Genomic DNA, 13,851 nt, shown 5'->3' with positions numbered 1-13,851 from the left:
GTTTGTTTAGAACACTTCAAACAGCCTGTATTTTTGGCTGGCTTCATGCGGTTTTTTTTTGCGGAAGCTAGCTCAGTAGTTGTGACGTTTTACGACCGCATGGCATGCTTGGATGGGGAGATTCATCAAAAACATCCCCCACATCAACAAAAACAACAACTCCTTATGCAACACTCTCGCGCAAGGAGGCGCATGGAAGTGCAATGGTCTACTTCTCGCGCCATTCACTCCAGGCGGTCGATACGATGGAAACGATGTCAAGTGTCGATTGTGTCGAACACGGCAAAAATACCGACCGGCCCTACAACGCGGTGGCACCCTTCTGCGTGAGGCGCAAAGTGCGAACGTCAAAATAGCCACCCCAACGCAAAAGGGCGCCTCGAAAGGGCTGAATGCTTTACGATGATTTATCTATGCTCCATTGACTCGCGCGACTTGTGGTGCGATTGGTGGGGGTCTTTTCCCCCGTTTTGTGGCCATTTATGCTGTCTCGATGTTGGGGTATTTCCTACGTCCTTTCCCTGTCCTACCGAAAGCGAGGAAAGCTGACGAGGCGTAGGCATCAGCACCAGGATCACGCAACGGCGATAGAACAAACACGCCACCGGACGATGTTTTTGCGTTCTTTTGTATGTTGTGTGTGGCCTCCCGCTTAACTGGGGCTCTAATTTATGGGACCACCGGCTGCCGGCACCGGCACCGGCGAGAACATATGCGCCGTGACGGCAAACGAAGGCCACTTGGACGAAATCTAGTTACCGCCGTGGGCTACTAATTCACTTATACGCTTTCCCATTCGCTCATTCCTTTTACAGAGCGATTCCTGGCGCATCGATCGAGTACGGAGTGACTCCACCACCGGCACAAAATGGATGCCCGCATCGGACTGGAGTACATCATCGAGAACAACGACTACGTGAACAAGCTTGGGCTTGCGCTGGACACCAACAATGTCACGGTTAAGAAGCAAATCTTCGAGCTGCTATCGACGCTGTGTGCCTTCAGCGCGAACGGGTACAAGCGTGCGATCGAAACGCTGGAGCACTACAAGGTGAGTTTATGCTGGCCATCAAGGATCCGCGGTTCGCAAGGACCTTTACCTGTATGATCCTTTATCGTGGGTGCCATTTTCATTGACTCTGTTGTCTCTCTTGCCTTTCAGAGCATTAAGAACGAGCGGTATCGACTGAACCTGGTCGTGTCCGAGCTGGATAAGGCGACCACGATCGAGTACCAGATAGCACTGCTGGCGTTCGTCAACTGTGTTATCATTTCGGCCGGTTCGCTTAAGGATCGGATACGAATGCGCAACGAGTTTATCGGTGAGTAGCGTACGTCAAGAGTACGTCAAAAAGCGTTTTCAAGGGCCGTGACGGTGCCGTAAAGCCATCCTTTTTGGCATGCCAAGCACGTATCGTGAACATGAGGTATTTCTATTGCGTCATAGCGCACCAAAGCGGAGACGTATCCGTGTATACCTGTGTCAACCGATTCTCCAACGCAGGCACGCGCAATTTAGGTGGGTGTAATTTATAGTTCTGGCAGGATGGCAGTGCGACGCAGGTTGACTTTTTCGTTCACGTTTTGGGGTTTTGATTTGCATCTCCTCGAACCTTGAAATTCCTTGCGAGTGCACCGCAAACCGGTGCTAGTTTTAAAACGGTATAAATTGTTGCTCTAATTGTTTATGATCCCGTACGCGACGCCGTTTTCCCTATACTACATGCACTCCTGGCAGCGCATGTGCCACTAGCTTGAATGTTGAGCAAAACATGAGCAACTTTTGCACCTCAAAACGAACCCTAGCACAGTCGAAATTCTTTCCCATCGGCACGACAACTTCCCATAAACATCGCTTGCGTGCTTGTGGCCTGGAACGCGGGGTTCACCTCGCACCCAGCCAGGGTGAAGGATTGTGATAAATTGATCCTAATCCCTGCGACACGGACCAGTGGCATGCGATATATCTACCACGTATCGATAGGGCGGCAGGTGGCCCCAACAAGTGATAGCGGTCGCAAAGTTCCAGCAGCTGTCTGAACCAGCCGACGACCGAAACAAGCTGTACCAGACCAAGCGATCCCTGAGCAGGCTGCTAGAATGTGGTCCACCCGAAACTGGTGTGGACGCTGGTTCTCGGTGGTCGGTCGGACCTGTCCATGAAGTTGTTTGATGGAAACCCCTCTCTTCTGTAGGGAAAATAAACCCCGGGGCTGGACTGAAATTGCCATGGACTGAAATTGATACATGTCTTCTGTACCGAAGTCGGTCTGGGCCACACCGGCGAGGTCTTTTAGCTGAGTTCACCTCAACAGCGGGCAGGTTTACGTGTACCAACCTCCAGGGTCCAGCGCTTACGATGTGGAATAATGGAACCGTGATAAATTCGTGCTTGTCACTTAAGGATTGCACTGGCTGTTCGAGGTGAACGTGAACGTAACACACTGCAGTTTGGTGTCTCCTAGCACACAACCGTCAGGTAGCGCAGGATTAAACCGATCCGTATCTAACTGGAAACGTGCAATCGGACCGTTACACCCATGCTTCGTTGCTTGTAATTAACATGTTTCCTCCCCCGAATAGCCTCCCATTTTGCTATCGATAGATAGCTAACGAACGTATCTCGATGTGTCTGATCGATCCATTAGATCGACGCGAGATCTAAGATCGGACAACCCGGATCGATTGCGATCTCCGAGCTGCCTTGCGTTCTGGTCCATTGTCAGCGATCATAAACCACTTAGGACGAATGGCTAATCGTGGAGAGGTGGTGCTTTTGGCAATTGTGCTGCTGGTGGGGCTCTCATGATGACCATCATCATATATCGACTATTGTTTTGGTAAACAAACCATCGCTTATCTATTGGGGGCTGGTGATAAGGTCCACTAATTGCACTGTACGTGTGCCGTATGATGCCGTTTCCGCTGGGTTTTGAGGGTGAACGCTTTTAGAACACGGCACGTAATTACGCACCGGTGGGAACAGCGAAGCACACGACCTTGTCTAGGACGTGTGGTATCTTTGGACAACGGTTGGTGGAACCGTTGGAAAACTCCGCAGATCGCTATCGGAGCCGCTGGTTCCGGCCTGTTATTTTTAATGCTCTCCGATAATGACCCGCTGGCAACTGGCTAGTATCAACGATAACATCACGCATTTCTGATAAGCGTGTGGATATGGTCACTGATGAGAAATGGATAGGAAGATGTCGATCAACCGCGAAAAGGGATTACATATTCTGTCGCAATTTTGCCATTTTCCTTTTTGGTCTTAAAACATAAATGATCTAGCACAATTTAAACCACGGAAGCCCGATATCGGATAGTCCTGTCGATTCCGTTGCGCACGTCGCACACCAATCTTAGCCAACTTCAACCGTGATGTGACTATGCGAATGTCGACAAGGTAGCGTTATCGGACCTCCGATAGATAAGATGTACCGGTGTGTGACGATGAAACATATCGCTTTCGCCTGATGGCTCCCTCGTGCGGCTTGAGCCAGTTAGTTTGCCGTGATTGACGAGCGAAAACGTGTGGGCCTATGGTTCCGTTTTGGGCCTGAGGAATGACCGTCATGTTGCAACCTCAGCTGCATCAGCAGCAATCAGCACCGGTAGGGTTTGGCCCACTGGTGGACACTTACGCGGCAGATAGCAGGACCTTCTTTGGTGACGAACAGGAGCTTTCGTCCTTGAGCTTGGATCAGGAATATGCGATTGCGGATGAGTGCATTGAAGGTAGGCGCAGAGAACTCCAGCAAACTCCATGAAGGTTATCCATTTGAAGTTGCAATGAAGAAGTAGGGTATAAAGTAGAGAGTAGTGTATGCGAAACAGTGTGCACGATCTCACTATCCGATTGATTGCAAAAGCGGCCGGTCAAAAAAAGCTTCATTTTTAATCCCATACACCGATCGAACGTTCATCGACACCTGTATTGACGTGTTGTTTTCCGTTTTCGTTTCAGGATTAAACCTCATACCAGTATTAAATAATTTAAGGTAAGTGTTCCATCGCTCTAGCAGTGGTAGGATTAAGCAGCGCCGAAATGACAGCTTTAGTCAACGTAATGTCGGTGGAAGAATAAAAAGCCGCGAACGAAACCGCTCCAATCCAAGCTCCAATTGCTTTACAATCCCGCACGAGATAAGCCTTTGTTTGTGTGTTCCTGGTGGTTCTTTTGTCAGAAATCGGCAGTATGCATGTGCAATCGGCGGCACCGAAAAGTGACCCCAGCCTGTGACAGATCAGTGTCAGATAATCAGATTTATGGACGGGCAATGAAAGTTAAAAAAGAAACGGTGTCTACCAGGAAGGCGCCGGGTGGTGTAGTAGATATCCCCGCGAGGACACGAGTAACATCATTAAGTGGTTTGCTATCGTGACAGGATTTACGTTCTCTCGCTGCAAGTGCGGTGTGAATAGTAGTGAGGGTGTTGGACGACGATGACGACGACGACGCACCTATTAATCGGCGGAAAATACAGCGTTCCGCGTAAACCCACCATCCTTAGTGGACTAATTTGCTTTATCGTACACGGTGGTGATAGTGTAGTTTGTGCTGCTGAAAGTCGACGATAAAGTGGGGATCTTCGATGGGAATGGAGTGAATGGGTGGTTCAGAGGAGGCAGAGGTAAACGCAAACATACCCCAAGGTGTCATACCCCAGTTGTACTTCGGTCGTTTTGGGGTGTACTCAGCTTGCAACGTCCTTGATAAAGGCGTCAGTGCGAGTGCGTGATTGATACTCCACCGTAGCAGCGATAACTGGACGTATTACTGCTGACGATCACGACACAAGTGACTAACGGAGCGGACCATAGATTCATCGAAACGAGAATTAGCTGGCGATGTTGAACTAATGAGCTGTTTTAAGCAGTACTTCAACCACGTCAGATACGGGAATTTTTCCCAACACCGTTCTACGATCGAATGGTTTTTCCAGAAGCACTATCCTATAGAAGCACTAAGAACACTATAGAAGCACTAAGTGCCGCACATTCGCTACAATATTTCAACAATCGATCAGTCGGTGGTCATCACCGCTGCGGTTAAAGGTCACCGAGGTTGCCTAGCATATCTGCGCAATAAGCCATGCACTGGTTGGAGGAGTTTTCGATGATAAAATAAAAGCTGCAGTGGCCTTTGTTCACCGCACGCCCAAGCGCACGTTTTTTTGTCGATAACGCGCAATGTGCGGCTGTTACGGCTATACGTTTTGTTTATCAAACCTTTCGTAGTTCGTAAACATCAATCGGTCGGGTGGAGGCGCTTCCTTACACCGTGATCTTGACACACTATCGGCAATATGGGCTCCGGGGCGGGCCCCGTGCGAAGGGTGTAAACAAGAGCTGTAGATAAATTATCAACAAGCAATAGTCGTGCTTGCAAAGGGGTCTTGAACATGTGTCCCCTTCTCTGGAGTATCCCAGACACCACACGTGGTTGTTGGTTTGACGTACGATAAAAAAAGGGCCAACCCTGAGGTGTACACGACGACGTCAAGTGAATCACCTGTTCGATGTGAGCATCATCCTCTCATCTCACCGGCCGGCGCGTTGTTGTGGTTACAGATTGGGGAGTACGCCGAAATAGATCAGAGCCCAGAGCAATGTCCCACCTGCAGGTGTATGGGGCGCGAGAACCTCTCGCGGCTATGGCTGCTGGCCCACGAGAAAATCAACCCTAACGCGAGAGTTCTCTTTCTCTTCGAATCTCAAGTGCGCATGAGTCCGCAACACGTGCTCGAGCGAGTTCCTTGTGGCACGAGGAACGCTAGGCCGCAAAAGGACGAGAGCGAAATTTGATGCAGCTTTTCCGGCGGTCACTCAAGCTCTCGCTTTCCAGATCAGATGTTTTTCACGAATGTGTGTGCCTCGCGCGAAAAGCTTCCCGCCGCGGTTACGTAGCTCCAGCGAAAGGAGCTGATGTTGAAGGAACACGCGTTACACATTGTCGCTTTACTTTCGTCCTTTCGGCGCCCGGCAGACCGCGCGGCTGGGGTTTCGACTCCACGGGAAGGACGACTTCGAACGTCAGGATCACGAACCGTGCGCGGCATCCGCGACATCAGTGTGAAAGAGACCAATACGTGGCCGTTTCGCGTTGCGGCGTTTTTTTCCCAATCGCACGCGCTCCTATTCTACCAGTAGTGCAGTCCAGTGGCCAACGATGGCGGCGGGTTCCTAGTGCGCTAGTTGTTCACTCCGCCTGGTAGTAGTTGTTCGCACCCCGCAAGGACTGCGGCAGTGAGGCTCGCGCTGTTCTATCCGTCCCGCGTGCTACACCATCCGTTCCGTTCCCTTTCACGACCGCGTTTCAGCACTAAACGTCCCTTTCGTCTGCCACCGCTTTTCACTAGTTGTGGGCTATTTTTGGTCGGTCGTTCTAAAACAGAACATACCAGAGGAAGCAGGCCAGGAACTATTGGGTGGAGGACCAACGCAAACACACACACAAAAAAAAACAAGGAAGTTAGAAAACGCACCCTCCAAAGTACGAAGCGAATTATGACAGCTCGGTAGCATAAGCAGGCGTCGATTGTGTGCGAGTCGCGTTCTGTTTCCTTTCGTTCGGCAACATTGTTAGTTTTCATTATCCTTACTGTGACAGGTGCAGTACAGTACGTGCGGTGTACTGTCTCTTACATTACCAAAGGCCTTACACCCAAGAACTGTCCCTTCGTTTTTCCTTTACGTGTCCCCTCTCCATTCGTCCATGAGCGGTGTCAGAAAGCAACGAAGCCTGCATAAAAGTCTGTACAGTGAGGTTCGGCACACCGCCAGCATCACGTTCGTCCTTCCACGGACGTAGATTGTTGCCTCTAATCCGTCAAGTGCAGACGGAATCAATCGCGAATCAAGTCCAATGAACATCGTCCAGGAGTTGAGCGAACTATGCCGTCGGAAGCTTACCAGTCTCGGTGTGCGGTTGGCCAACAGTTGAGATCTAAAATTGCGTGATTTGTGGTAAATGAGCGGAGTCATTCCGATGGTGACCTTTTACCTTTGTGTCGTTTCCACGCGGTGTTTGCTTTTTTGTCCATCGTCGGTACTAATGGCTTGGTTCATTCGTTCTATCGTTCTTCCCTACCAGGCGCACGGCCAGCAACGTCCCGGATATCGCCTCACAGATAGAGGTGTTCGACGAGCAGCAGGAATGCGATGTCTCCCAGAGCCTCCAGGTGCCGGATGGGATCGATCTGAATTCGCATCTTGATGTCTTCAACGCTATTCTAGCGCAGGTAAGCAGCAACTGTGTACACTTCTCCGGTGTATACGAGATCTTCTGCTCGGGTTTCGTTCTCATGAGTCGTAGTCTGCAGAGTGGGGCTTATGAGATGCCGGGGGATTTACAGCCGGGTGAATTGGAATGAATTTTACATTAGCCTCGAGCCGTTCGCATGCATCCAGCGGGTCGTTGCAGTAAGATTAGCGTCGCAACGATTCATTCTCTTTCATTAGGGTCCGCTGTTCGGTGTCCAAAGGGGGGTAGTTTGCAATATTAAAACCCTATTAAGGGGACGGCAGGTTTTACCGTGTTTGCTTGTATGCATAGCCAGAAGGTCAGCCTTTCAAAGTCACTCCGATAAGACACGGTGTGTTGGAATGTATTCGCAGATGTCCTTTTAACGCGCTCCTTGTGCAATGTTTTGCAACTCTCGCTTCCAGGTCGCGGGTACTCCGCAAGCAACGCCATTTCTAAGCATACTCCAGCACCTGCTGCAGATCGATCCGAAGGAGCAGATCAGTGACATCGTCTGGGACACGGCCGAGACGCTAGTGCACCGAGCCACGCTGCTGGAAGACAAGGAAGCATCCGCCCGGCTCCTGAGGGCACCAAGTGTGCAGAAGTTCTTCACCTGCCCTCATTGCCGAGGCGACCTGAGTGGGGGTCCAGCGCGACGTCCCTCCGTTGGTAGCTCCCTGCAACCTTCACCCAGCTCCACCACCTTTGGGGCGCCACCACCACCACCGCCTCCAGCCTCGCTGCAGTGTGCCGCGGCACCACCACCTCCACCGCCACCTGGCTGTGGAGGACCAGCACCTCCACCACCGCCACCACCGCCTCTCGCTGGCGGCCGAGCACCCCCTCCACCTCCACCACCCATGGCCGGAGGTCCTCCTGCGCCACCTGCTCCACCTGCCCCGCCAGCACCGAACCTGCTATCGGTGCAAACCCCCGCCAGCAATGGCACCCTGGCTCGTTCGAAGACACCCGATGAGGCTCCGGTCGTGATCGTGAAGCCTCTACCCCAGCAGGAGACACCAGTGCCTCGTGCCAAGATGAAGACGATCAACTGGAACAAGATCCCGCCCCAACGGGTACTGGGCAAACAGAACATCTGGTCGATCGTGGCTGACTCCCACCAGGACAGCCCGATGGCCGATCTTAATTGGGACGAAATGGAGGGCTTGTTCTGTTTGCAAACGCAAACGCAAGGCTCCCCGAAGCTTGGTCATCGAGGTGGGGCGTCCGGGGGTGATGGAAGCAATGGTGGTGGTGGAGCCGGTGGCACTGACACACCGGATTCGCGGAAATCGCGCAAGGAGAACGAGATCACGCTACTGGACGGGAAGCGCAGTCTGAATGTGAACATCTTCCTGAAGCAGTTCCGTACGACGAACGAGGACATCATACAGCTGATCCGGCACGGCGAGCACGAAGATATTGGTGCGGAGAAGCTGCGTGGGTTGCTGAAACTCCTGCCCGAGGTGGACGAGCTCGAGATGTTGCGGGCGTTCGATGGCGACAACAACCGGTTGGGTAATGCGGAGAAGTTCCTGTTACAGCTGGTACAAGTGCCTAAGTAAGTATCGTTGGGTTTTTGCTAAGGTCTTTTGCGATCCTTCCCGTACTAATGAGATGTGATCGTCTTCGTTGTAGCTACAAGTTAAGAATCGAGAGCATGTTGCTGAAGGAGGAGTTCAAAGCGAATCTGATGTACTTGGAGCCGAACATACACGCCATGCTGTATGCGGGTGAAGGTGAGCATATCTCGAGCATCTTTTAAGAACTGGATCAATTTCTTGACACGCTCGTTTCCATTGACCCACGTTCGTTTCAGATCTGATGAACAATAAGGCGCTCCAGGAGGTGCTATACATGGTGGTGGTGGCTGGTAACTTCCTTAACTCGGGTGGATACGCGGGTAATGCGGCAGGCGTGAAGCTATCCTCACTGCAGAAGCTCACCGACATCCGTGCGAACAAACCGGGCATGAATTTGATCCACTTTGTGGCACTGCAGGCGGAGAAGAAGAACACCGCCTTGCTGGAGTTTCCCGGTCAGCTTACGATGTTGGAAAATGCTACCAAGTGAGTGGATTTCGTTTTGGTGTAGCAGGCAGAATCCCCCTATAATGATGGTCCTTTGTGTTCTTTTCTGATCTCACTTGAAGAACAACCGTCGAACAGATTAGCAACGAAGTGAACGCCATCGACAATCGCATCAAGAAGATCAAGAAACAGATCGAGCTACCGAAGACGGATGAGGATATCAAGTTCCAGATGGAGGAGTTCCTCAGTGTAGGTATCCCTGTGTTTTACGTGTTCCATGGGTTCAACCGGAATGCATTTAGATCGTGTGGCTTATTACGTATATACAACCTTCCTTGGTGCGGATTTCAGACGGCGGAGCAAGACGTCGTAATGTTGCAGCGCGCATTGAAACAGCTGGAAGCCATGCGCCTACAGTTGGCTGAGTTCTTCTGCGAGGATATGGGCACGTTCAAGATGGAAGAGTGCTTCAAGATTTTCCACACCTTCAGCGAAAAGTTCCAGCACGCCGTTAAGGACAACGAGAAGCGTCGTGTGCAGGAGGAACAGGCCATGATCCGCAGGAAGCAGCGCGAGGAAACTCTTCGCCGGAGGCAATGTGAGGATGTGTGCAGTTTGTTCGTTGTAATTCAGCGGTTTAAAACGTCCCGCTTTGGGTTTTTTTTCGTTGCAGCTAATCAACCTGGTACGCCAGTGTCTGATTCGGAGGGAAGTTTACTGCTGGACGCTTCGCAGTACGACCTTCGCTACAGTCCGGCAATGTCCCGTCGGCGCTTGGGATCATTCAACAGTAACGGTGATGCCCTTTTGCTGCGGGACGAATGTGCCTCACCGGACATTACACCGAACGGTAGCTTAAGGAGACGTCGAAGCCGGGTTCTGTCGGAGGAAGATGAAGGTAATCTCATGGACTTCTTACGCTCTTCGGGACACGAGAGCAGCAATCGAGAGCGGAAGTCCGCAGCCTACGGTAGTTTGGACCGGTCGTGGGCCCGTCGAGCCCGTTCCGGAAGTGGCAGCAAGAAGCGTCCGGATCTGCTGAATGTACAGTTCGGTGCGGACCGGGAGCGACCAAGCTCACCTTCGCCGGTGACCGAAACGAAGCCGCTCGCGGTGGAAGAACACAAACCAAGGTACGCCTGGGAGGGAGCTGTTTGCTGCTTTTGTGTTGCTATCTTTCCTCTAACTTTCACTTTTCTGTGCTAACCATGACGCATCAATGTACAAAATGTCGTCGAGATCCATTCTGTCATTTTCATCAATTCCATCACCATTCGCTTACGTACGCATTGACGCTTTGCACCCGGACCCGGTGGTCGCGGTCGTTCTCTTACTGATCCAGAATTTCCAGGGAATGGCGGCAAAAGATCGAGTCCTGGTTGCAGGCGAACGAGCAGGATGAACGACAGAACGATGACTACAAGAAGAAGCTGAAGCGCGTTTCGGCTAACAGGCGCTCGTACGAGACGGACAACGAAAGTGACCGCGGCAGCAAGCTGGATCCGTTACCAGAGGAGAAACCACCGACGGTGACTTCACCGGAACCACCGGCTGTCCCGAAGATTGTAACTCCTGCCTTGGGTTCTGGTCAGAAGGCGTCGGTTTCTCCATCACCATCCGATCAGCAGCTGTTCGGTGGATCGATGACGTACAAGCGAGTCTACCCGAATTGGCGACCAGGGACTTCGCTCGAGCAGACGGACGTCGTGGGTACGATAGAGGCCTTAACAGGTGAGCAAATGAGTACGGGGTTTTCTGTTCGTGACGTTGGGATCTCGATTATTCGGGTGACAACGCCTGAATGTATGCAATCGTGAATGACGCTGTGGACTGATCCTTTATCCTTTGATTCGCTTATTAGGTGCGGTCTCACCCGATGCAGATAAGTCAACGTGGCGCAAATCGCTGCTCAACACCGCCAGCAGTACGGAGAGTGATGATGCGGTGCAACAGCGCTACCGCCGCCAACGTTCCCGAGAGGGAGGTCAAAATCCGAGTTCGAACCTTCAGTCGATTCTCGAGGAGGACAAACGTAAGAACATCATCCAATCGCTAGGCGAACGACCACCGTCGGATCGACTGCAGATCTACATCCGGCGTGGCTCGGATAACCCCCCAGGGACGCCTTCGGACGGGTCTCCGGCAGCGGATGGTGCCAAGAGTGTCGCGGGCAGCACCGGAACCAGCGAAGAGAACAAACAATCGATCTACATCCGCCAACCGCTTACCAACGGAAAGCAGTCGAGCTACAGCTCAGCTGGCACGCCTTCCACGGTGTCCTCCAGCATGGCCAGTACCACTTCGGGTTCGGAACTAGTGACGGTGTCCGGTGGGGAAACGGCTACTTCACCATCTTCCGGTGCAGTAGCTCCACCACCTCGACGAACTCGCCGTGCACACCACGTGTACGATGAGTCGACCAACAACAAGATTGAGATCGACTCGGACAACATCGAAACACCACCCTCGATTAGACGTAATGTTGGAGGAGTCGGTGGTGCGGGAGGCACCTCAGGTGCGGGTACGGCGTCTGCCAGTGGAGGATCCTGTCGTCGGCTACACCACCACAACCAGACCGAGTCCAAGGATGCGTTGTCGATGACTGCAAATGACTCAGGCAAGGGCTCGTCAGCGACCGATAGCAATGGCGTGGAAGTGCTGGGTGATGGCCAATTCGATCGGTTCTCGTCGGCTAGAAGGACACGCCGGTTTAAGCGACCGATTGATCTTGGAACGGGTGCTGGTAGTGGCAATGAGACGACCACCACAACTGCCACCACGGCTTCTCCGTCGCCAGATTCACTACCGGATAGTGCGTCCCAGAGTCCACTTCTTGTGAGCACCAAGGTCTCAACCACAGCAAGTGGTAAGGACACAGCCAAACAGGAGCAAGAGCATCGATTGAAGCGGTGGCAGGACAAGCTAAAGTCTTCCACGACATCGGGCGCCGGTGTGGGAGCATCTCCAACAAATGGCCGAGAATCGCCTCGTTCCCACGCCGAAACCGTGTTGAACCGGGCAAGCAAGGTGGGTCGTACGATTAGTCGCATTAGTCAGGAGGACGTGCGTGAAGCCATCCGGAGCCTGAAGTCGCCAACGCCTGAGCGCACCTGGAGCCCTACGAAGGAGCTACATCAGCAGCACGCAAAGGGCGTCGTGGCTACGCATGAGCTCAATGACGAGGGCTTCGAGGAGACACAAAGTCTAGTCTCGGATACGCCTTCTCAGGGCAAAGACAGCGTATCATCCTGCAACGATTATGGTTCGGACACCAAGAGCAAGCGCGTTGTTCCGAGCTCCACAGGCAGCAAATTTTCTGTCGGAACTCCGAGCTCCAAGCAAACGTCATCGACGACAACGGGGATGCGCACTAGCAGTCCAAGCATGGCCAGCCTGTTGATGGTAAAGAATGGAGGGACTAGTCTTGAGCGTAGTCGATCCCTTCGTGGCGCACCCTCAGCTAGTCTGCCCACCAGCAAGAATCTCCTGCCACGTCGGACGGCATCCATGAGACGAGGTCCTTCGACGACTATATCATCATCCACGACCAGTGTCGATGGCACACCAGGACTACTTCGGCCTATCGCTCGTCAGGCACAGGACGTCGAACGGAGTAATTCTCGCACAAGCCTCCGATCGTCCCGGTCGTCACTTAGCAGCGCCGTCTCGACGAATACCGTCCGAAAGGTGCCACCACCGTTGCGATCTGCCACCGGTTCCACTGTTGGCACCTTCTCTAAAGCCTTCGCTCCGCTCTCTACGACGGCCACTACACTGTCCGCGAATAGTTCACCCTCGAAGCGCCCTCTAGCAACGGCCACCTCAGGCAACATCGGTGGCCATCGAGGTGCACCAGCAAGCCGCAGCAGCTCGAGCGGTTCTAGTATTGGTCCAGCGGCAGCAGCCGCTATCGTACGTAAGCCACCGGCGAAGTCCACGGCGGCCAAGGAGAACCAGCACTCGACGACCGGAAGTCGATTGCCACCGGGAAGTAAATCGACCAGCAGTGGCAGCTTGGCCGGATCTGGCACTGGCGGTGGCGTTAGTCCAACACCGGCCTCGGGACGTCAGTCGGTGACTGGGACACAGTCCACGGTTGCCTCCCGACGTACTGGTGGCTTTATGCGGCCTACTACCTCCAGTGCCACCAAAGTGAAGGGTAAATGATGGACCCTCGACGGTTCCGTTGCACCCTCAAACCGACACGGCCTGAGATCCGCCCTTTTCACGTAAAGGATTGTTTCATCGTGCACATTTTGTTTCTTCAGGGAGACACGTCCGTTCGCTTAGCACAATCCGTCATCATTCTTCATGTTCTGCTCGATATAACCTGCAATGCCGTCCAATTTACTGCACTTTCCACCGCAGCGCCATCTAGCGATGGCGCTCGGTCGAACGCGCTTAGGCTCTTATCTAGCGCTTTTCTAGCCAATTGTACTCTGCGCAATTTCCATTTTCAACGGCGACTGCCATAGCTGACAAACGTGCCCACACGATACGCTTACACATGACTGGCCTTGCCGGGGCACGACTGGGCAAGTTAGAAAATGGCATTCGCCATTTGTATTCACC

The 13,851-nt window shown here is 52.7% G+C and overlaps 1 protein-coding gene across 1 annotated transcript; it reads left to right on the top strand.

Moving 5' to 3' along the window:
* Positions 1-868: 868 nt before the first annotated feature.
* Positions 869-13,446, top strand: LOC128731168 (uncharacterized). Its single transcript, XM_053824268.1, has 12 exons — positions 869-1,051; positions 1,163-1,322; positions 3,968-4,001; positions 7,097-7,244; positions 7,672-8,810; positions 8,888-8,988; positions 9,069-9,318; positions 9,402-9,528; positions 9,631-9,877; positions 9,953-10,412; positions 10,622-11,010; positions 11,141-13,446. Exons 1-12 carry the CDS (start codon positions 869-871, stop codon positions 13,444-13,446), a joined length of 5,544 nt encoding a protein of 1,847 aa, XP_053680243.1.
* The last annotated feature ends 405 nt before the right edge of the window (positions 13,447-13,851 follow it).

Source organism: Anopheles nili, chromosome 2 (genome assembly GCF_943737925.1).
Source record: "Anopheles nili chromosome 2, idAnoNiliSN_F5_01, whole genome shotgun sequence".
Taxonomy (NCBI): Eukaryota; Metazoa; Arthropoda; class Insecta; order Diptera; family Culicidae; genus Anopheles; species Anopheles nili.
The sequence above is the reverse complement of the archived record's forward strand: the minus strand, read 5'-3'. Positions and strand labels throughout refer to the sequence as shown.

Coding starts and splice junctions, on each gene's coding strand:
- LOC128731168 (XM_053824268.1), top strand. CDS start 869: ATGGATGCCCGCATCGGACTGGAGTACATCATCGAGAACAACGACTAC. Junction 1,052..1,162: donor AAACGCTGGAGCACTACAAG/GTGAGTTTATGC, acceptor CTTGCCTTTCAG/AGCATTAAGAACGAGCGGTA. Junction 1,323..3,967: donor AATGCGCAACGAGTTTATCG/GTGAGTAGCGTA, acceptor TTTTCGTTTCAG/GATTAAACCTCATACCAGTA.